At 40.7% G+C, this 25062-nt stretch overlaps 4 protein-coding genes across 11 annotated transcripts; 2 read left to right on the plus strand and 2 right to left on the minus strand.

Annotated features, from left to right (window-relative positions):
• Window positions 1–4720: 4720 nt before the first annotated feature.
• Window positions 4721–6507, minus strand: LOC124338504 (longitudinals lacking protein-like). The gene is made up of 4 exons (XM_046792583.1): window positions 6351–6507; window positions 5843–5960; window positions 5695–5771; window positions 4721–5609 (listed from the first exon to the last, which is right to left on the minus strand). Exons 2-4 carry the CDS (start codon window positions 5958–5960, stop codon window positions 5415–5417), a joined length of 390 nt encoding a protein of 129 aa, XP_046648539.1. The 5' UTR covers window positions 6351–6507; the 3' UTR covers window positions 4721–5414.
• Window positions 6508–7508: 1001 nt separating this feature from the next.
• On the plus strand, window positions 7509–11096 carry LOC124338503. Its single transcript, XM_046792582.1, has 6 exons — window positions 7509–8245; window positions 8359–8865; window positions 8940–10117; window positions 10179–10325; window positions 10398–10546; window positions 10606–11096. Exons 1-6 carry the CDS (start codon window positions 7801–7803, stop codon window positions 10877–10879), a joined length of 2700 nt encoding a protein of 899 aa, XP_046648538.1. The 5' UTR covers window positions 7509–7800; the 3' UTR covers window positions 10880–11096.
• Window positions 11097–11984: 888 nt separating this feature from the next.
• On the plus strand, window positions 11985–18364 carry LOC124338041 (genetic suppressor element 1-like). Of its 3 annotated transcripts, XM_046792074.1 has the most exons (11): window positions 11985–12711; window positions 13824–14024; window positions 14368–14541; window positions 14767–15035; window positions 15111–15484; window positions 15575–15754; window positions 15822–16013; window positions 16088–16947; window positions 17021–17248; window positions 17314–17850; window positions 17911–18364. In XM_046792074.1, exons 1-11 carry the CDS (start codon window positions 12594–12596, stop codon window positions 18114–18116), a joined length of 3339 nt encoding a protein of 1112 aa, XP_046648030.1. In that variant the 5' UTR covers window positions 11985–12593; the 3' UTR covers window positions 18117–18364. The 3 variants fall into 3 exon arrangements, with proteins under 3 accessions (XP_046648030.1, XP_046648032.1, XP_046648031.1); XM_046792076.1 differs by lacking the exon at window positions 15575–15754; XM_046792075.1 differs by lacking the exon at window positions 14368–14541.
• Window positions 18365–19055: 691 nt separating this feature from the next.
• On the minus strand, window positions 19056–23128 carry LOC124338043 (schwannomin-interacting protein 1-like). Of its 6 annotated transcripts, none has more exons than XM_046792078.1 (9): window positions 22857–23128; window positions 22284–22411; window positions 22100–22206; window positions 21886–21983; window positions 20266–20380; window positions 19862–20208; window positions 19690–19801; window positions 19530–19629; window positions 19056–19466 (listed from the first exon to the last, which is right to left on the minus strand). In XM_046792078.1, exons 3-9 carry the CDS (start codon window positions 22185–22187, stop codon window positions 19370–19372), a joined length of 957 nt encoding a protein of 318 aa, XP_046648034.1. In that variant the 5' UTR covers window positions 22188–22206; window positions 22284–22411; window positions 22857–23128; the 3' UTR covers window positions 19056–19369. The 6 variants fall into 6 exon arrangements, with proteins under 6 accessions (XP_046648034.1, XP_046648033.1, XP_046648036.1 ...); XM_046792077.1 differs by having other exon boundaries at window positions 22100–22229; window positions 22307–22411; window positions 22857–23118; XM_046792080.1 differs by having other exon boundaries at window positions 19862–20196; window positions 22100–22229; window positions 22307–22411; window positions 22857–23094.
• Window positions 23129–25062: the final 1934 nt, after the last annotated feature.

The raw sequence follows: 25062 nt of genomic DNA on the forward strand, positions 1-25062 counted from the left end.
GTTCAATCTATCCCTCTCTCTCTGTCGTTTTCTACAAGGATGGACATGGCAGCAGTGACAGTTTCTGAATCCATTTGATATCGGAAAATCTGTTTCCATGGGGAAACAAGACGCCAAAAGGATCTCCCGTTTTCCTCCCGAGACGGACGGAAGTGTACGGAAGTACGGAAGGAAAAATGAAGGTGGACTTTTTTATTTATTATTATTATTTTTTTTTTACTACGCTGTGCTTTTGACAAGAGGAATCAACACCCATCACCCTGGGTATATAATTGCGTTTTCGCTTGATGGGATATTTGCTACTAAGGAAAGACGAGCGGCTTTTATTTCCGCCTTTGCTGCTCATGTCAAAGCTCAACTTATCCGGAAACACGGCCGCTCAACCGTGTCGATATATTCTCCAAGTAACATCAGTTCCAGTGTTCCACATCAAACTCGATCGTCAACTTGTATCGTTCCAAAAAAATTCGGTCACTTGGAAACCGCATTCTGACCCAAAAAAGAGAACTGCATTCGGTTCGTCGCTAGGAGCTTGAAAACAACCAAAAAAAGGAATGACCCATTGTTGTCTTTCTTGGTAAGCTCGATTCTAGGTAGAATATCGCGGTTTCAGATTATAAGAGCAACGACTGCAAGAGTCATAGCAAAACCTGGCAACGACTCTGCTACTGTCAGCACATCATTAACTAATTTGTGGTATTGCTTTTTTAGTGTTCATAATTGTTAAACGAAAACATCTAATCGTGAACTTCAAAAACATTTCTTGGCTTCTTCAACACACCGAATCAAGCATCAACCTAAATTTTAGCTACACAAAAAAGTAGTCTGTTAATTTAGTTTTTTAGATGTGATAAAAGCTAACAAGCGACTGATAAGCGAAATATATTATGACTTTTGTTCACTAATAAAATAATTGATAACCTACAGACCTACCATCGTAAAAAAAAAAAAAAAACTAATGTGCCTTTGAAAAAATATATTCTAAAAATCCGTCAAAGCTTTTGGAAGAGAATCGATGGTGGTCATGCAGTTGGACGCAGTGCGGATGACGCATCGCATTTATATGCACAAAATGTACTTTTCAACTTTTTTTATTCAAAGAGAGGGAAAATTCAGACGCAGGTCGTAGACGGTCGTAGAGTGATAACCACAAGGCAGCGACAGCAACAGATCAAGATTTGCTTTGCATTGCATTCACCGCCGGAATCTTTTTAAACGACATTTTTTTTAAAACATCAATGGAGCAAAAATAAAAAAAAAAAAAAAAAATCTTCAATCCAAAATCAACAATAGAATCGCTTTCTGATATCATCTGATGAGCGGCTGCACAGTCTTTTATCCAAAAGCGGTCATCAATATCAGCTGGAGAATCGCTCTTGTTTTAAAAAGAAGTTGTGTGATGACAGCACGAGCGTTTTACGTGAACAGAAAAGAAGTTACGTCGATTCCCCCAGCACTTGTCTTTACACATCGAAAGCTATAGATCCCCCAATTCCCCCATACTACATTTAGCCTCGGCTCCTTGCCAGCCTCCTTTTTGCTCCCCCCTACACCCTAGTTCCTTTTGAGAAAAGACAGGAAGAGGGGTGAGGGAGAAAGGAAATGTCGGTGCTGGAAGATGTTGTTATCCGTCGGGATCGTTCGGTCGTTACACCCTCTATATGCTCACCCCCTATACACTATTCCACTCCTCCCCGGGGTGGAGAGTCTTCACTTTCTCTGCCAGTTTCGGCATAGGCAATATAGGCTTCCCTTTTGGTGAACGGCAACCGATCGATGAGCCTCACACAGCAGCGGCCGCGGCCTAGTAGACCGACGAGATAGAGATGGATAGAGAGGAGGGGGGGGGGAGAAGTATGGGGTATGTCTAAGTTTATGTATAAGCTGCGTAGAGAAGAAATTGGAACTAGGAGGCAGTTTCTCTTTAGTTAGGATGGACGCCAGATCCGCTCCATAATAACCCGACAAAAAAGAAATCTACTGCGGCTGCAAAATCGACCCTCTTTCTAACATTTCGACAATTTGTATAAACATAGGCCTGATGCACAGTGGGTTTACTTCACAATACCATTCGTTGTAGGCTATACCACCGACTGTATTGATCTTAGACCCACTGAGAGTTCATTGTGAGATTTCCGAGTAAAAGTCTCCGCAGCTCTACTGATCAAATATGTTTGAGATATTATTATTAGTAGAACCCAATCTACTTAACGGTAATGGCAATCTCAATCATCTTGACGATTAATGATGTCAGTAGGCTAGTCATCAGGATATCTCCCTATACCTTATCCCACCCCCTGGACATACACACACAAAAATAAAATCAATACACTAAAAAAAAGAAGTAATATTAAATTTTTACATGTTAAGGATTTCGACGAGCTTTAAAGTCGTAGGCTTCTACCTCCTCGGTTCACACCGCCGGTATAAAGTTTTAATATATGAAAGGATTATATGTATGTTGGTCGGATTGAATTGGAGAGTGCTAGGAGACTTCTGGAAAGTAGAAGGAGTGAGACGTATTGAAAGTTTCTTATAAAGTTTTTATTATTATTATTTTTGCGACACGAAATTACTCAACTTCTCATTAATCCGCCGCCTTCGTTATTATCACCGTTTTCCCCCGCAAAGTTTTCGCGTAATACGTTGTTTTCATCGAGGAAACTTTAGGCGAGACCTTTTAAAAGTACTACAGATGGGAGAAATGATTTGAAAAAAAAGAAAAGTTTTGATATTAATTCCTTTTTTATTCAAAAGCCAGCTGCGTGGGTTTATTATTCTGAAATGTTCATAAGGCTGGTAATGACGCATGAGATATTTTACGATAAATTGTTCTTCGAGTTAAAAAAAAGACTTTTTTTTACTACAGGGTAGTATTCGGAGAGAAAAGAACGTTGGAAACATTAAAAAAAAAGGTTCTGATGATGATGAATTACAAAGGGAATATTGAACCTCAACAAACATATTTTTCAAAGGCTCTTTCGAGACGTGAAAAGCATTGTTTCTCGATGGTTGATCATCTCCCTGTAGTATTCCATTCTCCCGTTCAGCAAAAAAAAGTCCCAAGTCACAAACGCAGTTCCAGTTATTTGAAAACGGATCCAATAAAATGACAGGTAAAAGATTTTCCTGTCGATAAGCTTTTTACTCCACTTTATCCTTTCTTTTTTACATTTTTCCGCATGTTTCCCTTATCAAACGGCGCGATCTCAAATAAAAATAACAGAAATCGATTGCTCGAGTGTTTAAATATAATTTATCCCGTTTTTAGGGCGCATCTACTATACATGGGAAACTAATGCACGTCAGTGATCAAGACCGATGCATGCGGCCACCTGTTATTCTCCCTTCTTTGTTTTTCGCATATTCAATTTTGTGTGTGTGTGTGTGTTTGTTGGCCGTAACGGAAAGGGTCGAAGGCAGCAGCACCTCCATCGACCCACGTGATCACGTGGGCACGGGATTGATTTTGTTTTCGCTAGCTGCTGCTGCTGCTGCTACTGCTGTATGACAGCGTACCTCCCCATTTTCTTTCTTTATAAATCCACGTTTCCCCCTCTTTTATTGAAGGAAAGAAACCGAATTAACTAAATCTCAATTCAGTTTCCCATTCTCTGTCAGTTTTTCAGGTACCCTTTATCGATTCTGGAACCGAACTAGTAGCAGCTAAGAGCATGTAATAAAAGGTGAAAATGGGCAATCTATTGGTTTTTTTGTCTCTCTTATTGGTTTCGACACCTCTCCAACCGCTTGCAAAAAGGAATTTAATAAGAAACTACGCTATTTGACCTTATACGGAACGTACAGTATGCGGCGTTTTCTAATAATGCCACAGTGTTAGCTTTCGCTTTTCTAAAAGAAAGAACCAATTCTCATCATCGCCGTCGATTTCCTGTTGCTCGACGAAGACTTCTTGTGCTGCCCTATTGGACCCATCCACCCACACAGCAAAATTAAAATGCGTGTGACCGTATACACGTTGCCTCTTCGGTAATTGAATATCGATTGATTGATTGATTTAGTCTCCTGTCTCCTGTTTAGTCAGTCGTTCTTTTCGGGGCGGATTATAAGGTTACTGCAAACGTCGGGAAGTCGCATCAAACTCGTCGTTTATGAGTTATACGTGGGTATATTCATGGGGTAATGCATCCGGCAATGTAAACGATATTCGCTGAACCAATTTCTTGGAGAGGACGCAGCGATCGTAACAATATATCCTGCTCATTAGAGATCGAAGAGTTTTACCTTTTTCATTCATGTCGTATTTGGGATACCTTAGCCCTTCTTGTTAGGTGAATTACAACTGGAAAATCGAGGTCAAGCTCTTCGTAACATTTTTAAAAAAGTTGCCTCTCACAAGTAAAGAAAAAAAAAGGAACTATGGTTAATTGGATAGCCTCTATCTGTCCACAACATATACACAGATCGATACTGTAACACACGAATAGGACTCGATTTCTTGATGATAATATCGATGTTTTTCAAGGTTCCCATTAGCAGGATATATCTTTTTGAAGTTAGCAGGCTCTTCCGGACCAGTGAGCCAGCCCAAATTTACAGTTGACGAGATGATTGGGCGTTTCTAAGGAAATATAATTTTCTTGCCCAAGATGTGAACACTCGGTAACATTGATCGATGGCTCAAAAAACGCGTTAATGAAGATAACACTAAAAAAAAAAAAAAAAAACGAAAAAAAAAAGAGATATAAGACGAGATACATCCGATCCTGAATGAAAGATTTATTCCACTTGATTCACAGAATGCCATACATTTTACAAGTCTCAAAAAAGTGTTCCAATCTTTGTTTTTTCACCAACAAGGAACAAGTCGAACGGAATCGACAAGCTGGTGATGATCACTGATAGCCCGAAAACTCGAATTTCTTTACTTTTGAACTCGCTTTCCTTTCTTTAGATTCTGTAATCCACTTTCTCCACACTGAAGTCGATCATGTTATAACAGAAAAAGAATAGCCCCCAAGATTACCGAGAAGAAAAAAAAAAATCAAAAATAAAACGAATCGCTTGAATCCCCACTTCAGAAAAGAGTTTGGTTCTGCTCCAGGGAAGCCGTTAGAAAACATTACTCCTAGAATCTTGAAAAGGAGAGCGATTCAAAGTGGAATCTGACAGAAGTAAGCAACCGAGATGGATCAAGAAGGGCAAACATGTGCTCAATCAAGTTAAAGAGAAAAAGACGGAAAATAAAACCAAAAGTATTAGCATATGGCTGTTGTAATACGGCACCCAAATTTAGGTTTTTCCTTTTCTGTTTTTTGTTTTTTAAAGAATCGAGGTTGAGAAAGGGGTAGACGAAAAGAGAGGTTTTACATTTAACAGCAGGAAGTTGGGGGTGAGGAGAAAAAAAAAGAAAGAGCATCATCTGCACATATGAAGAGCAAGATGTTTTTTCTTTATCTCTCCTTCTTGACCACAGGTGGCACTTCAGCCAATCCTTTCACTTTGAGTCTCTCGGCCGTTTTGAGGAATGCCGGGAGCTGATCCTGAGCTACATTCACCTCCCCAGCATACATGAATTCAAGAATGGCTTGCAAATGAGCAAAGGGAACATCTTTTAGAATTATGATGGGATGTTTGGAGGGGTTTTCCTGCAAAAACAAACAAAAACAAACAAAAACAAACATTCAATGATAAGTTGATGATATGGTATATCCCTTGGTGGGGGAAACTCACCTCGAGAAGAGATTTGAAGTAAGGACTGCAAGCTGAGAGCACCATTTTGTGTGCTTTACAAGTTTGTCCTTCACAAGCTGTATTGAAAAAAAGGAATGCCAAGGTGAATATTATTTTTAAAATGAATGAGTATGCTGTGCAACATTACCTAAAGTGACATCAGTGAAACTCTTCTCATCCCGAAGATGTTTGAAGGAATTGACCATGTTGGATTGGAAGTCGTTCCATCGTAGACAAAACTGCTGCTGATCGTCTGCCATTGCCATCTTAAATCAAATCAAATTTGAATAAAACATGAATCTACAGGTGAATGATCATTACTAAGTTTAACAAATAGAGCATGGACTAATTGGGAAGGCACATCTGCTGCAATCTTTCCTGTCACAACAAAATTTTTGAAGTTGTTTGGATATTGAATTCCTGTCTTGACAAAGGAAATGGGGCAAATGAATAGCTGTCATGAAAACTTCAAGGTCCATTTAATGTATTCATGTAAAGCAATTCTTCAGCTGGATCTAGGAATGGGCTCAAACGTATTCGGATGTGTCTATCAACTTAAACAACCGATGGCAGTAGTCCATATTTCGATGAGATAAATTTTCCATGAACAGAAAAGGTCAAATGCAACTAAATTACATTAATGATTAGATAATTACCAAGTATTGAATCTTCAAAAAATATGCTACACTTCTGAAGTCTGTTTCGTTTTTCTCTCCGCGTCTATCACCCTAAACCATAGGCTACTTGATGCAAAAAGCCTAGCGGTTTCCTGTCTCGCATGTACTTGAAAAACGCACCAATCCGTACCTTCTTTTTTCTTAACCGGACAATCATAACTGCCACCTAGCGACAAGAAAAGTAAAGGCGGAAATCCCGTCTACCCGAGTTGCGCAAGTTGAGCGTATTTTTTAACTTTCTCTTGTTCTGTTAGATTTTCTAGAGGGAAATTAAAAGGACATGATCGAGTTACAACTCACAAGCGTTACCGATTTGTTAACGAATTCCTAACACAAGAGTTGCCTATTATCTTGTTTATTATTATCGTAAAATCCATATTTCCCTTGACATTTTCTCCGTTTATTCCAACAGAGAAAAAAATAGAAGAAAGAAAGAAATAGTAGAAAGAAAATGTTCTCATTCTTAAGCATTCATGATTTTTACTTTTTTTTATAACCGTTTCATATTTTTAGAGAATTAGTCATAAAATGATGATCGTCATCGTTGATCAGTTATGACTTTTTCTTTGATTTGTTTTAGATTTACTAAATGTCGCCGTGTAGGAGACGTGACCAAAGTTGAAGTTCCAAGTTCGGCCGGGAGTGGCGTTGACGTTCATTTCAGATCAAAGTTCCGCCCACTGAAACGTCCAACATTTTACTTGCAATTTTGTTGGGAGCGCCTTTGAGTCTTTGACCTCCAGGCTTTCAGTATGAAGTTAGCTATAATAGCTAATAAAGTTTTCAACCGAATTTCCTTTTTAAAAAACGGTTTTACTTATTTGGGTAATAGGCTCTATCAATTTTCGTAAACATCCGGAGTTGAATGAAATTTTAAGTTATTGATGAGCTCACTGAGCTGAAAATACAAATAGATGTAAATATTTTTTCCCGTTTGTTTGTCGGGCTGCAGTGTTGTCGGTTCCTTCGTCACAAAATCCACCCTCTAAGTATCCGATTCATAGACTTTGTAGGAATGCAAAATAATGTCAATTGAAAGAAAATTTCAAATTTTGATTACAAATAATATTATAGCGTTAAATTGTTAAGATTTTCAGCGTTTAAATTGTTTGCAAATAGAGTACATCAGACAACAACGCTTTGCGTAGAGGATGGGTTGGTGTTTACAAAAGGATTTTACATTCTCTCGTGAGTCGACTTCACGAGCAGTAAATTCGTTTAGTTTTTACGCAATCTTTCACCTATAAACATCTCTTTTACAAACTTTCTTTTGTAGAGGTTGTAATATTCATGTCGTTTTTGTGTGCAACTCGACAAGGGTGAAACATTAGTTATCGAGTCGCAAAAATGGGTAGAGCTTTCTGATGCCCTCAGAATCTATTCAGAGCTCTCTCATTTACTTTTTCTTCAACTAGAGGTATTTGATGGCATGAGTTTTGGTACATCAAAGCTTCAAACAAATATGGACATGTACATTGAAAAAGATTTGAAAAAATCTCTAGTGAACAATATAACTCCTGGTGTTTGCTATGTTTGTGGGAGCCCTAATAGTGCTATACACCTGCTTAGGACAAAGCCCGCTACAACGGAGCCTCACTTCCCCTTCCTGGAGCATCATGAGCCTCCAATTGGTTGTGAACTGCCAAAAAGCAATGGAACTGTGCTCGTATGCTTTGTCTGCTACAGCTTTCTTCATGCTCAGTGGGATTCACATGAAAGGAACAATACACCCCATTCTACCAGGCTGTACTGGCTCAAACGAGTAGATCAAGGGCCTTACTCAGGGTCAGATGGCCAGGCTGTTGAAGAAAGGCCTATTGAGGCTAGTCCTATATCGAGATCCCAAAAAGTTCAGGAAAATGCATCAACACAAGGTAAGACCACCAAGTTAATCTCTTGATAAAGCCTATCCAAGTTATCACTTGTCCTTGTTATCAGTAATATTAATACTCTGTGTTTCCCAACTGTTCTGTCTTGTATTTTCCAGTTCAACGAGATGTTTACCATTCTCTTAAACGTCCGCGATCTCGATCGAGAGATATGCAACCGGAGATGGTCGGTCCAACTCACACAAAAATGGAACGGATTTCACCACAAGGAAATACCAGCGGCGGAACATTTATAAATGAAAATAGAGCGGATCATAAATCAGAAAAGGTCGACAATTCAGTTGAGGCCTTGGATTTACGAAGTTCGGCATCGGTCAGTCGGGAACGAGACAATGAACGAGCCCCGTCCCGCAGTTCGGTCCTATCGCACGATAGCGGCCTTTCGGGCCACTTATTGAGCGACGGGGGTTGTGGGGTGGTGGAAATTCTGGATTTAAGCATGCCCGATAAAAATGCCACAACTGAAGTCTGCTATGTTTGTGGCGATGAATTTCAAAAAGGCCTTTTGTCGCACGTTTATGCCAAACCTATTCAGCACAGCCCGTTTTTTCCAAGTCTGATGCTCCACCCGCGTCCCAGTCGTTCTCGGCCTATGGATTCAACAGGTATTTTAACAACTGATTCATTATTATTTCTAATTTTTTTTTGTTGATAATAAAGTATTGTCCTTTTTATCTAGGTCGCGTGCAAGCCTGTGAGATTTGTACGAGTTATCTTCTCCAGCAATGGCACACGCACCAGTCGAGGAGCACTCCGCACTCTGAGCGCCATTACTTGCTGCGGAAGAGGCAGACACCTGTCTACGATACCACTACCTTCATGTGTTACGCTTGCAGCCTGGAATACCCTTCGTCGTCGTTACGGCTATTATACTGCCGTCCCAATGCCGAAAATGAGCCTTATTTCCCTTATCTGGAGAACGTTAGGGCTCCTCCTGGCGCCAGTCCCATCTCTCCACAGGGAATGGTTCAGGTGTGCGCCATATGCTTCAAAGCGATCCCTCAACGGGACAAGGTCTTTAATAACTGTGAAACGGGTCGCATGATTACACCAGTAGTGCCAGAACGACGTCCCAGTCCAACCGATACCGAATTGGCCGCTGAACTTTTTTGCTACGTCTGCCATCGAATAAGCTCCACCAGTTCCATGAAGCTGCTATGTTGTTATCCGGATCGCCGGAATGCATCCACCTCTCCTCCCCGCATCATGCATTTTCCTTTCTTGAAGACATTGCCATTGCCTCCTGGGCCAGCCTATTTTGACAGTAATAATCGGACGCTGGTTTGCGTTGATTGTTTCACTCATTTTAGTCATCAATGGCATGTGTTTGAGAGCGATGGACTGGCGCTGGAATTGCGCCACTACACACTTCCGCCAACTGTTCATCGTCCCTCTTTGTTGGCACCTCCGCCACGTTTAGAAATCCGTCCCAATTCGCCTACGCGTCCCGACGGAGTATCGCACGTTTCTGCCTCGAAAACAACAACCCAGTCACAACCGGTATCTCCCGGTTTTCGTCCAAATTTTATGCCGCGTAATCGACCCGTGCAGCCCACCACACCCAATGCCGAACGCCGTCCGCCCAGTTCCAACCGGAATTCACCCGCTAATCCTTCGCCAGTCCTCGCGTCGGTCGGAAATGACTCGCATCAAAATCCAGCCGAATCATCCATCTATTGTTTCTTATGTGGACTAAATTCGACGCGATCTTTCTCGCATTGGCTCACTTCAACTGCATCACCTATCGATCCCACGGCTCCCTACTTTCCTTACATTTTAAATTACTCGCCGAGTTCGCGGGCGGAAAAACTACGCGATGACGGGGCCGCTCTGGTTTGCACCTTTTGCTATCACATGGTAACGATAGCTCTGAAACACTAGTCACGGGACACGTTTACTGATCATTTGATTTTTGTAGGTTCATTCACAATGGAAGCAGTACGAAGATGCACCGGCCAATAAGACCCTTCAGCCGTTGACGCGAGTTTATAACACGAACGATTACGCTTGTTACGTTTGCGGTATAGCAACCTACCGCAAGAGGGTCCGTGCTCTACCTGTCAAAGTAAATTTACATTTTTCACTTGTGTTTGTTGGGAATGATGTTTATTAATGGTTTGTTTGATTTTTGTTGAAGGATTTCCCGTTTTTGAAACAACACCGTCAGCCTCGACATAGTCTTTCAATTGAAAACGGCCAGTTTGTGGTTGTCTGTTTGGACTGTTTCGAATCACTGCGAACACAGTCGCTCGAGTACGAGCGTTGGGGATTGCCTGTCGAAAAGCGGTACGCGTCGAGAACCACACCCACTTAAGATTTGTATTGATGAATGAATTTCTTGATAGCCAATACAACTGGATGGCCATACCACCTCCGCCGGAGGATAGCAATAATTTGTCGACGCCGCTAGAACGATTGTTGGCGATGGAGCAGCAAAAAAGGAACAAGGAGCAATCAGCTGGGCTATCTTCTTCCAAGCCTCGTCTACTGGGTCGGACATCAGAACTACCTAGCGGCGAAATCATAAACAATGCAGACTCGACTACGCAAATCACGCAATGCAGTCTTCGGACTTCCTCGTCGACTTCCTCGGCTGTTACGATGCCCGGGAAACCTTAAGGACATACTTATGAAATAATAATAATAATATTAATAATAATAATAATAAATATTCACTCTCCTTTTGTCAATCAAACTATACATTTGCCGTCTTTTTTGTGCAAAACCAAATGTCTATCGTATGTGTATGAATTAAACTGGGTTTCGAACGAAATTTTAAGAACGACAAAATATTAGTTGTTGGATCTTTCCAAAAATAAATTATAAATGCTCTTAATTGACTGAATTATTTAAAATAAAAAACCAACCGAGTCCGACGGTGAATAAAATCGGGGCAACAAGCCACCGTCATAAAAGTTGTAGTGAAATAGAGTAAATGGAATGAGGATGGGGGTAGTGATGCCAACCAGCGTATCAGATGATTTCTTTTAAGGCTGTCGTAGTAGAATAGTAGATGCTTGCCTTTATGAGAATACCATACCGGTAGTATAGTCGTTATCAGTTTTAATTGCTCCCCAGTGATACAACTTTAGCTTAATTCAGTAAAATTCGACCTTTTTTCTTCATTTCTCCGCTTTTCCCATTCATAAAAAAATTGCGATGTTGTAAGGTCGTTAAGAAATCAATGCGAAAATAGTCTTCCCAAGAAAATCCGCTGGAGAATATATGTTGTCAAATGAATGTGATTTCGTGTGTTGAAGCTGTCCAATGTGATAAGAGGTTCTACTCATCCATGTGTTCATTTTATGTTTCTGGCTGTCAGAGGAAGACAGAGAAGTGTCTGTGACAGAAAGGGAGAAAAGTATAGGGTGGAAAAAGCCCGGAGGGCAACTGAATGATGCCGACCCGATTCTCCTATAGCTCTCAAGATTTGTAAATTGACTTGTAGAAAAGAGTCAAATGTTTGCGATCAAATAACTCTGAATGGTTAAATAAATAATAGAACCCCCTCCCTCCCCCTCTTTCAGCCGTCATGTGTGCGTGATATCGGAAAAAAGCGGGAGTTTCATCATCGACCCAAACGCCTTATTCTTCTTCTTTCTTTTGATTCTTTCATGCTTCACGCGTTGTCGCTGTTGTTAAACGGCGACACCAGGTGGCAGCACCAACGGCCGCCATGGTGGAAGAAGTGGAAAAAACTTGCTCCATCAACGAGAAGCGAGTGGACTCGCTAGCTGAACGGACGTGTAGGTTCACGTTGGCTGCTCGGTCGCCCGCTGTGTGTGTGTTTTTCTTTTTATTTGGTTGTTTTGTGTGTGTGTGTGTGTTGGACGACGCCATCGCTGTTGGTGTGGGATTGGTCATTCTGAGTTGGGTGTGATTATTGTGTTGTTTGTCTTTCGTGTTGTGTAAAAGTTGCATGCGAGAAGTGAGACTGCGAGTGACCATTGAGGATTGTTTCCTGTGCAGCAGCAGCAGTAGCAGCAGCAGCACGTTGACTTTTTGTGGGCCGGATCGATCGATCGGTGGGTGGCGTCGTCGGGCGGAGTCACCCCCGTATGACGATGGCTTCTAACGATCTCCCTGGGACTCTTTGAGATAAGGGGAGCCACAGAGAAAAGGGCTTGCTTGGGTGACCTAATGAAATTTTCGACTCTAACCTCCTCTCTTCTGCCGCGCCTACTACTCTGCGACGCCAACGCCCTCTGATCTGACGACGCATCAGACCCGCCCGGCCTGTTATTACCGGTCTCTCGGGCTGCCATGGGCTAGTGAACGACACCACACCAAGAAACAAGAAAGGAAAGAAAAAAGAAAATAAATATATATCAGGATGGACTTCCGGATCGGCCGGACGGTCGTTTCTCCCTCATCATCCGCTTCATCCGGATTGCTTTACCCTCCGGCTGCACCGCACAGTTTGACGCCGACGCCCATCTTCTATTACCCAGGTCTGCCATTAATGGAAAACAAATGTTTATTGCTGATAATCCTGGCGCCATTGTCAGATGGAGAAAAGCAAGAAACCTCTTTCACCTTTCAAGTCACGACCTTTTGAACCCTCTTTGTGTTATGACGTCATCGCAGAGAGAGAGAGGGGGAAGGGGGCCATTGCGTGTAGAAAAGTGGACCCAAGCCGACATCTGCCTCCCCTCTTATTATTATGATTTTCTTTTTCAAAGAATTTTATCTTCTTCTTTCTCGGTGCGTGTAGGGTAATCCGACGAGTGTGTCGCCATCTACAGACCACATCTACCCGGCAACCATAGCCAAACTGAATTTTTAAGCCATTAGACAACTTTCTTAGCCCGAGAGACGGCAGGTGAAAGAGGCAGCAGCAGCTGCCTGCTGTTTTTGTTGTCGGTTTCTCTCTCTCTCTCTCTTGTGTGTGTGTGTGGTGAAGCCCTCTGTTTCCCCCCCTCTCTCCAATAGCCCTCAGGCTATATCTTCATAGGAAAAAGGTCTTGTAGATAACCTATCGACCATTAGTCACGTTTTGCATAATGATCGAGTCCTCATTTACGGCTGATTTCACGTGGACCTTTTTTTAATTCAATCTGATTCCCATTAACGATCTAAAACAACAACAACCTCCAAAGAGATGGTTACATCACGGGAAATAAGGGCACGAAGGTATAGCCGGAAGTGGTGGCGTTGTCTTGCCCGTGGATGAAATCTGAAGCGCTGATTCCGCAAGCCCAAGAGGCACGTTCTTTCTGTTTATCTACTTTAGCCACTCCGCCTTCTTCCGGCTAAGAAAAAATCTCTCGTCTGGCCTGCACATGTTTTCCCCTTGATGGCCCAAGAAAGAAATTCATGAAACCAACCCTAATGATTCACTCGACTTTCTAAACAATCGCGTTGAGCTTGTCACGACTACAGGAAAGAGGTTTTTTTGGGGATGGGCTTGAAATCTCACGGATTTCATGGCGGATTCGTGCTCCATCATATTGACAACTCTATAGAGACATCTATCAGCCAGGGGAGGAGCCATTGGTCGATAAAAAATAAAATCGATAAAAAAGCGCCTGTATACTTATATTTTTTTCTTTTTCATTTTCAGGTTTACCACTAAAAATTCCGCCGTCCCCACATTCTTCGCCTTTGGTGGCTGGACTGAATGGCAACCATCACAGGACGGCCGGTGGTACCACATCGAGTTCAATGATGAGGAGCACAGCAACCGTACAGCCGTCGGCGCTGCATCCACCCGTGCCTCAATCGTCGCCGCATCACCATCGAACCGCACCTGGTTCATCAGCAGGTGCGTTAGACACCTGTGTTTTCTCAGTTGTGCAAAGAAAGAGAAAAAGGGAGACACATGGGGGAATGATCGTCTTTTCTAGTTTCGTCGCCCTCAATCCCTGGGAATTTCTCGTAAGACATCGGGAGCTAATTCAATGTGGAATCTATGGCGCTGTCCAACTTATACAAACACATGCCAACGCTGTTTCTCTCTCTCTCTCTTTTTCTCTCACTTTGGGTGTTTTTTTTCCTTACTTCTATGATTCATTAACAAAATAAAACTATATACAAGTTTGGCTTCTTTTTGGTCTGTGTGTGTCTGCGTGTGCGTGTGTGGGGGATTTGGTTGGCGGGGGTTACAGTGGTCTCTCCTTCGTCAACCGGAACGTCGGCACGCCATCAGCACAGCTCGAGTAACAATAGCAATTGCAGCAGTAGCAGTAGCAACAGCAGCAGTAGCAGTTTTGCGGCCGCCTTGCGTCATTTGGCCAAACAGGCCGGCGGCCCAACGCAGTCAACCATTCATTCCGATCCAGGTGATCTTGCTCTTCTTCCGTGGATGATGTTCTTTCGGACTCCCCTAGCGACAATTGTCACAGAAAATGCGGTTGTTCCCCTCTTGCGCTCCTTATTTTTTTGGTTTACTGCCTCCTAGCTGTAGACATTCTGTACAAACTGTATCAGTTCGATGCTCCCGACAGTCGTCAATCAACCCTCCAGCAATAGCGTTCGTAAAACAACAACAATTATTTGCAAACTAGAAGTGGAAACCAGTCCCAACCGATCAAGCAGCAGCTACTCCGGAGCAACGCACGGCTATCCCCCCTACAATGGCGATAGAGTGTCGAAATCGCCCAGTCCGTCGGCCCACTATCGTCCAACCTCAAAAAGGGAGTCCGGTAATCACACCAAAAGTCGAAGAGATGACGGCCTACATATCCCCGTGACAACTCGATCTCGCTCTCCTCCCGTCGTCACTATCGCCCCGACACTTAGCCTATCCAGTTTGCATTACCAGGATTCCAGGAAGGTTTGTACATCGACTTTTTTTTGGTTAATTTAAATTTTAATCAAAAAATCTTAAACGTTCATTTCTCTTTGGCAGGCTTATGATCGGGCAATGTTGTGCCATTCAGTGCCATCTAGTGTCGGATTCAGCGGCGGATTGAGTACGGGTTTGACTGGATTGCAAGGCATGCCTTCGATGGTTGGAAATGCGAGCTCATATAGCGCTTCGTCGATGATGGCCAACAGCAGTTCACCGGCCTCATCAAACGGCGAGTACGCTCGCACTTCCGATATGTCAGGCTTTAGCCATCCAATACCATCCTACACTCCGTTTCCAACGTCGAGGCCCGACGACCTCTTTTACGGTGGGCTACGCTCTTCGATGCAGCAGTCGGCAGCCGCCACTTCGCACTTTCGACCAGAAGAAAATCGAAATGTGCCCATGAGCCTCAATAACTCCTACCACGAAAGGTATTTTTGTTTTCTCTCTCGCTTATAATGATCCAGATGGAAAAAAAGGAAAAGAAATATATATATCTATGTCTATCGCCGCGTTTTTAGTCTTTTGAGCCAGCTTCCGACATCCAGAGCGCCTTCCACCTTGCTCTCGCAGCACCAAGAAGATTACCTATTAGCAGCCCGTAATTCAGGCTTCAATCCATATGCCCTAGCTACTTCTGGGCCTTTAGATCATTCCAGCTTGCACCCAAGCATGTACTCGCATCCTTTTGCTTCCTATCGGTCAGTTCTTACCCATCGGCTTTCTTCTCGGAGCGGTTCTAAATGTTTATTTGCTTTCGTATCATAGATCGCTGGAAGAGCAAATGTACATGGAACGATATGGCCTCTTAAGGCCTGGATCCTCGACTTCAGCTCTACCGTCAGCCATCCCTCCATATCCTCCTTTGGGTTTCCCGTCCTACCTTAATTTCCGCTACCCATCACCTGGACTACTCCATTCCGATTTGGGACTTGTCAACAACGGCATGGACTTGAATAGGTTCTATACTGTTTTGAAATAATTTAATTATAAAAACAAAAAAACAGTAACTGATGTAAATATTAAAATTCCAGGATGAAATTAGAACAAGAACAACGTATTAAAGAACGGATCAGAGAGGAAGAATTCGCTGCTGCAGCTGCCAGTAAAACTCAGGAAAATGCCGTTTCAAATCGGCCGTTGGCTACAGTGACCCCTAGGGAAAACAGCGCAACTAATCAGGAGCGTAGAGATCGTGAGCGACAGCGTGAAAAAAGGAGATCGGAAAAGGATGTCGAATCCAACCGAAAAATCACCGTTCAACTACCCAACGAATCTTCTTCCGGTCGCGGAGTCAAAGTTCACACCGTGTCTCCCCTCTACGCGTCTTATCCGGTCATGGTGGATCGATGCAACGACATCACTGAAGAAACAGCAGCACCTGAGGCTTCCATAAGTCCCAATCCGCCGACGGAAGAAGAGAAACGTACCACGGAATTCTCACTAGGAGCTCTAGAGGCTATGGCGGCCTTGAAAAAACGTACCATATCACCACCACCTCCCCCAGAAGAAGAAGAGCAGCCGAGTAAACCCGCCGAGGAAGAGGTCACAGTTCCGCTGGATTTATCTGATCGATCTGTTGAAAGTGTCAGTCCGGTTGAAGTAAGCCAAGTTGAAATTTGCCGTGGCACCTCACACGTCGAAGAATCACCTGTGCGAAGTTTACTTGATGTTCGGGTGGAACGCTGGAAGAGGAAACGCCAAAACAGCGATCCCGGGGAGGAGGAAAACGATGACGATCTGGACGATGAAATGGGCCAGGAAGCAGCCGAATCCTTGGTGTCATTAAGCGTAGAGCAGTGCCTAAAAAAATATCCTATCCCTGAAGGAGTCTCTGAGGAACAACACCATTTCCTCCACATGTTTGGTCTTATTACTCCCAAGAAACGAAGTGGTATGTGCAATTTTCTAGATATATTAAAAACCGTTAAAATGTTACGGTATGTAATAAATATTTCCCCTCCTAGAATTTGAACTGGTGAAATGCATCCGCCGACAAAATATCTTGCGTGAACCAACGCCTCAGCCTATCGACGCCGAAGATGAGGACAGTGCCACCAGTCTTCTAAAGCAACGGACACGTTTTGCAGCCACTTTGGTTCGATCTGCCACTGAGCCACATATTAAGGATCCGGCTACTAAGAATTTTGCTTCCAGTCTCAACCTTTATCCGACGGATGCAGAGGCAGTCGAAAGTAAGTGACAGCTACTTTTTTTTTGATTTGCTGAGCTTTTAAAATAATTTTTTGTTTTGGTTTAGGTCTAGAAAAGTCTTGGAACTTGGTGGTAGCCGACAGAATGAAGCGCCACTTTGGACAAAAACAAAATGTACGCAAGAGATTGTGGAGCGATACTTTCCGGCCGCTTAATTTCGACTCGACTTCTGCATCGACCAACGGAACTGATGAATCGATTAGCATTGAAGAAACTGGTCCGTTAATAGGGAACTCAGCCTCCAAGCCTGTGTTTACTTTGCTATCGCACACACCTACATTGAACAAACAGTTGTCAGAAGTTTCAAATAGTGTGGCCAATTTACCCAAATTCGAATTGTCCAACACGGGTTCGCAATCGACGGTGTGCGAGGCGTCCAAGTTAACTTCAGAAGTTGCGTTTTGGTTACGTCACCTTAAACCAACAATGGCGAGGACACTAACTTCTTCGTCAGTCAAGGAAAATGCATCTGATCCTACCAAATCTGATGAAGGATCCTCGGCTGAAAATAGCGACGGTGAAGTTCCCACACGTTGGCCAGGAACAGATTCCATCATGGTTTTGTACATGGCACATCAGCAAGGTAACACGCATATTACTGCCCAACCAAAATTGCGTTTACTAATTTTACGTATTTAAATAGAGCTGCTAGTGGAGACCAAGTTTCTTCGGGAGCACTGCGAGCGTCTGCACGTCCAGTTGGCTGAAGGGCAGGCCACCTTGAGTAAATTATGTCTAGCACTGAGCTCCTCGGTGGAGGTGCAACGGCGGTGCAAGGAGGAAGACACTTCTACCTTGCAATCCATCAGCGATCTTCAAACCACTTTAAAACTGTTGCAATCTCCATGATTTGTCGTTGGAGAATATAGAGTAAAAAGTTTGGTGTTAGCTTGTAAATAGAGAGTAAATGAGGCACTGTCATATCAGATGATGGTATTTAGGTGCAACTATCAGTCGATTTTTCTATCACTTGTAAATACGTGCATCTTGTCGAAGTGTTATATCGGACACTCTTCCACTGTTTCATATTCAAAACTGTGTTTAGTGTTCGCATTACTGCCTGTTGAAGCAAGCAATAAATTCCCTCTTGAAAATGACTCGTATGTACACTGGCTCTTAATGAACTCTAAAATCACGGAGTGAGTTATTATAAATATTTATCAGATAGACGAATCTTCCCAACAGCCAATAATTTAACAATTTAAGTATATAAAACACATAAGAATGTGTATTGGTATAAGATTTTATTGACTTACGTATGTGAATACACATATTGATATTTGTTCGTAACTACTAATTCTACCACGTTTTTCAATTATTGCATTAGCTTGCTGAAAAAAAAAACCGGCAAAATGTTTCTGATAAAAAATCCCGAATTAGATTTCGCCCCAAAACTTCAAGCAAATGATAACTTTTCGTTTCAACCAGCAAATTTGTTACAAAACAAATTAAATTGATAAAAAGTCAATCAGTTACTCATCAAAAATAAATTTGACGAGTACCATGACAAAAATTATGATCCTCTTGTGTGTTTACTTCTTGCTTGAATTACTGAACAATATTACACGTAGAAAAGGTGTCATGAAATTGGCTTTAACCAGACTATTTAAGTAAAATTACTTTGAGGCCTTTCGGCCGTTTTCTCAAATAAGTGCAAACTGACTACTGCTACCTATTGGTGGTTTTAAAAAGCCGGATAAAACTGAAGTGTTCGTACACGCGTAAATGCAAATTATTCCGTGCTAAAAATCTGAAAAATACGCGGTAAAAATCAAAATCAACCGAGGATTGCTGTTTAAAGCTATATGTAATGTGTCGAATATGGGAAAACATTTTGTACACTGAACTGAAGAAATAGCTAATCTATAAGTATTCACTGTCCATCACTGGGGGTTCACTGTTCAGATACTATGAAATTTAATTACGAAATAAGAAAAAATACACTAAAAGCAGAAAGAAAGTGAAAGAGAGTGAAGGAGAGAAAACGTGTCGTAATGATGACGAAGCATGTTAATTCAAGTAGGACAAAAATGAAAAGAGGGATTTTGATTGCTATTATAGAATAAAAAAACATGGACCAAAGACAAGTAATGCCTGATGTTTTACGGGGACGGCGAATTCATCTGGACTGCTTGAACTGGGAGGGACACAGGACCTGCGATCCGACTAGATGCATCTAAGGCTGCTTGTTTTGCTGTCCTGAATTGTAAAAATCAAATTATTTTCTAAATAATGTAAAAATTCGAGGCAAACGATACTCACAAAAAACGTGTAAGATCTTCAATATCCACTAACATAGAATCCTGTTCCATATGGCAATCATCTCGCTTTAGCAGAAGTTGAACGAGCTCTTCGTTTAATCCTGCGAAAATATCAAGATGAATTAATTTAGTCACGTAACATCCCTGTTTTAGATCACTACCTTCTATCTGAGTATGTAGATCGTTTACAATGACTTGTAATTGAGCGATGTTAAGCTCGGTTAATATTTGACGACTGAGACGACGACAGTCCCATGGAAATGGAATTCCCAACTGTAAAAAAAATTATAAAAATAATAATTTTTTTACAATTTAAGCACAGAGTCGGATTACCTTCTCTAAACTCTGCCTAACAAGGTCGCTTATCCTGGTGTGTTTTCTTTGTTGACGTTCTACTTGCATTTGGACACGCGCTAATTCTTTTGCTTGGGCTAGAGCAGTGCGTGCTTCCATTTGAAGCTTGGCTTGTTGGGAGAAAAAGTCCAATTCAGCTAGCTCCTGCTGCAGTTTTGGTTGCTTGAGACTGGATACGACTGGTAGGCTGACATATGGATTTTTTATGTCACTCTGAGGAGAACCCAATTTTAAATTATCTAACAGCTCCTTTTGATTGTCGATGTCACCGCCGTCTGCCGTCTCATTCATAAAACAAATCTGCAGATTCATTCCTGAAGGGAAAACTGTTGAAGGTTATTTGGCATTTGCTAATAAACGCCATTGGTAATTAGGGTACTAACCACTTTGAAGACGGGATTGCAAGCTTGGCCTTTTGCCTTTATCCGATTCTTGTCCGTCTTCAGCTTCAACACCCATGGCCAAACGTCGCCTGATTTCTTCTCGGTCATTTCGCTTCTGAAATAAGACAGACCATTTCGGAATTAAATCAAGTGTACATGATTAAACATCCATAGAATACATATTTAATCATTAACAAATGGGCTTGATGATGGAAATCAAATTTTTCAACAATTTTGAGAAAAGAAAAATATGTAAAGTAGAATTAAGAAACAAACACGAAATTTTCTAAATACAAGGTACAACGTTGGTTCTGAAACAGGAACTACATTTGCAACCGTCATAGCGGTACTTTTTTTTATGTAGACGTGGTTTCCATGTCGACAGGTTTAGTTTACAAAATAAGAATTTTTACCAGAGCTATTCAAACCAAATTTACTAGAATCCCCTTTTATATAGATAATGATGTCGAAAATATGGAAAGAAAATTAAGCCAATTCTAGAAGTTGAATTGAAAACAACTTAAAAACTTCAGAATATCACGTATTACGTCCATGACTTCCACCGACCTTGCAATCTCCCGTGCAAAGACTTTCTCCCGAGTCATAAGTGAGAGTGTAGAGATCGAGTAGGAATCGTGTATCTTTCTTGTAATGGCGACGGAACGGATCGTATCTCGGATTACCCATTCTTTTAATATTCTAACGGACACTTAAATTTCTTATGACAAACACTCGAGTGGAAACAACTCCCAGGCCAATTTTTTACACAACTCGTATTAGCTGAAGTCACCACAATTTTGATCACGAATCCAACTTGTTCAGTTTTCCAATTGGAACTGAACAAGTAGCAGTAGCTCTTTCATTTATGAACAGAAAACCAACTTTCAGTCGAATCGACAGGCAAAGAAAAAAACGGAGCAATTCTAACTGTGGCTGGGGAAGCGAAGGCGGGTGTACGTAATATAGCCTAGGGGACAGGGATAAGCTATGCTAACTCGACCCTCTGTGGTTAACACTTCGTCAGTCAAGCATGTACGTTGCTGGCCAATAACATGCGATTTCTTTGGGCTCAACTTTCTTAAATGACATCTTTCCTTAGGCCATCGAATTTTTATACTTCTTAAAAATTTCACTTTAATAAAGAGTTTTTGTTTTTATTCATTTTAAAAATTAATAGATAATGTTTTTAATTCCCGAATAAAAATCGTGACTAATTAAATAGTGGCCAAGTGAAATAAAATAAATTTCTCTTATTGCGGTGGCGTATTCAGGTTGAAAGTAAATAATCTCTTTATAACATGTAGTATTGGAACTGATCTAGTTTCCCCAAAATTCATGGGTGCACAATCGATGAATAGTGCAGGTAACATGTCCTCAAAAAAAATAAAATAAAAAAATAACCAATTAAATAAATTTACGGATTTTCCGGTAATGCCAAAAATATGAACATTTTGTTTTCACAATTTCTGTTTAAAGTAATATCAAATGATGAAAGAGGCAACGGATAAAGATAAACGGAATGTCTAACAAAGAAAATGGAAGTGACATAACATCGGACATGTGATGTAAAATCTTAAACTATAAGATTGGTTCAAGTTCATATAATATATAAATGCATACCCTTTTCTCTTCCTCACTGGCTGCTCGAAGATTAGCCTCTACGGTGTCCCATTCAATTTTGGGAAGCGCTGTTTCCACGTTGTACACGTCAAAACCCCCTAGAAAAGTTGACATTTGTTAAAACTAACATAAAGACAAAGTACATAATACATAGTATGATCAAACTTTAATGATATTTTTGTTCGAATTAACACAATTTTAATGTAAAAACTACCTCCAACTTCAGCAACTAACTCTCTCTTAAATTCCTTGGCTTGGGAAACTTGTTTTTGGTGATTACTCATAGATTCTCGTTCCTTCATGCCTCTCCTTTAAAAGAACCTTGCAAGATTGACAGTATGAATGTATGGTACTTTAATATTTTTTTTCAATCTTTCATGCCTCTCCTTTAAACGTACCTTGCAAGATTGACAGTATGAATGTATGATACTTAAATATTTGTTTTGTTCCAAAGAGGTATGTGCACATACATAGAAGATTGAATTTTCTAGACTGCTAGAAGTTGAAACAGTTCATCCAAACAAGCCTGTAAAAAAATTGAATGAATTTTATAAGAAAAAAACTTAAAAATCATTTGCAGATTCAACCCTTGCTTTTAACATCTCAACTAACAGAGAATTGTTTTTAATAGTAAATATCATTAGTGGTTTACCAATGGTAATTTTTTATTTAGTAGAAACTGAAGGTACTATTCCCAACAGTTTTTTTTTTCAGTTGAGTGGTTCAATATTAGTTTTATACACAATTTAGTACCAGGAACTGATGAATATAATAAAACTTTCATAACAGATATGCATTTCTGATTTTTGCTTCTAAATCTAAAGTTTCAAGTGAAGAGAGGCTTTCGCGTCAATTGCCAAAACATCAACATGATGTGTTTCTTCAATTTATTTAAATTTTGATAAAAAAGTTTCTATTTTTTTTCTGATCTGGCAGACATTCGAATTAAAGAAAAGAACTTTGCATATTACCTCAGTGAACCTTGTTATCACATGTTGTTGAAACACTGTTGTGGAACGGGCCCTGACCAGGCGTTTACGTTACGATTAATCGATTATTAAAATGTAGCGTTGCTTCCTTGCTGACTAGTTCAAGCCTGAAGCCTGTTGTTTCAGACTCCAAAAGTGACGCAACCCACGGGCGATAGGAAGAGCAGAGCCAATAAGGGGGAGGTCAGTCAGTTCCATAAGAAAATTTTACCTGGGGCCGTGAGTCAGTTTTTCCGAGCTCCCATCTATTCCCATCCTCCAGTTCCTCCTACAGCTACGAGAAATAGCTGCCATCTAGCGCTAAAGATGTGAAGAGATTGAAAGATTCGAACCAACGTCCGTAAAACAGTATGTTTTTAACATTTTCATCCCATTGCACCAACCAGATAACGTAGTGGTTAGAGACCCAGTCTATGACCCTTGAGTATGAAGGTTTGAATCTTGACTTAAACAAAAATTTTTTTCAAATATTTTGTCTTTTTATTTTAAAATAACTTCAACTGACAAAATAATAATTAATTACTTTGATTTACGCTTCTTTTACGTACCTGCAGTAACCTAATTCGCAAAACACTTGTGCGATAATCTACAACAAGGACTTAGACTAGAAAGACTGAGTTTCCCCGTGGAAGTTCACCACACACCCACAAGAGGCAGCACCGTACTCGTAACTTCAGTGAGCGTAAAAAAGGATGAACATTGAAAAACGAGATTCTGATTTTTGAAATATATAAAGCAAGGTGTCGAAATATCTCTCGTGGCAAAGGTATGGTTTATGGTTGTGTATATGGTTTAGTTATTGCCACATATCATGTGTGGATAGGCAAACCCCCGAAATAAAAAAAAATGATTTAGATCAAAATAAAAATCGCGATTTAAATCATTTTCTATTTAAATCGCCATTGATTTTCCGAACACTGCACATATGCCCTGATTAATTTTCAAGGTGTTAGACTCCACATAAATAAAGATTGGTAGTGCATTCGCCTTCCGTGCAGTGGATTTATGTTTGAGCCTACTCTACGGAAGAATTTTTTATTAACACAGAAAAAGCCAAACAAAATTTTTTAAAAATAGTTATTGATACTAGGTGCGGCAGAAAATTTAGCAACGAGTCCACGACTAAACCAGGCAAGATTTGGGGGTTTTGATTTTTCGGAAATCGCCACTAGGAATCTGAGCTAGTCTCGATGTAGACCATTCGAAGCGAAATTTATCGGAAATTTGAATGGCGAAATTCGCGATTTCGCAGCTTTTATAGTTCTTTAGCTATTAATAAAAAACTAACAGGGGGTAGCCAAAAATCGTGAAATTTTTTGGGTTTTGTACAGCAGTTTTCTGCCAAACAAGAGAATTTAAAAAAAATTTTGTTTTCTAAAAAAAGTAGATCTAGCTCCCCTCTGCAGTTTTGTAAAACCGTTTTATTATCTGTGGCTTATTTGCCGAAATATTAACGGTTGAAATTTGAAAATAAAAATTGGCCATTTTATGTTGTGTTCTGGCTTCATCCTCCTAGCCACCTAGCGGTAGATATTGAAAACTCGACGACCAAAAGCTCTTATGGGGCCATATTTATTCGTTTACAATAAATTTTCAAGCTTTTAATGGTAATCTTTCAATTTTTATTTCACCTCGATAGTCATTGTAGTTTATTTATTATTAATTTTCAAGTAAAAGGCATTTTATTTTCAAAGACTATTTCCTGCCCCGAGGAAAGAGAACCCCACGCCACCCCTTTGTCCCTTCTTAGTTTCTTCCTTCGTCTTTTCTTTCCATTCTTCCCTTGGGGCAGGAAATGGCAATATCTTTTTGTAAACACGGTAGAGACGTTTACAAAAAAATTAATAATAAATAAACTACTATGACCATCGAGGGGAAATAAAACTTAAAAGATTACCTGATAACGATGGAATTTCGTAATCCAATTATGAATGGAACTGAAGATTATTTCAATGGGTAAATTAAAAACTAAAACTAAAACGGTCGAAACTCCGTAAGCCGCCATGCAAGAACTGTTACTGGTTCGTGTCAAATTGATTTTTTACAATTCCATTGAACTGGCAACTTCGGACGTTAGCCAACTCTATTTACACAAAATTTCTTAATAACAAAAAAGTGAGATAGCAAAAGTGTAGATATACCTTTTATCTTTAATCACACAAAAATATAATTTTTTACTTTAAAAATG

This window comes from Daphnia pulicaria, chromosome 4 (genome assembly GCF_021234035.1).
Source record: "Daphnia pulicaria isolate SC F1-1A chromosome 4, SC_F0-13Bv2, whole genome shotgun sequence".
NCBI lineage: Eukaryota > Metazoa > Arthropoda > Branchiopoda > Diplostraca > Daphniidae > Daphnia > Daphnia pulicaria.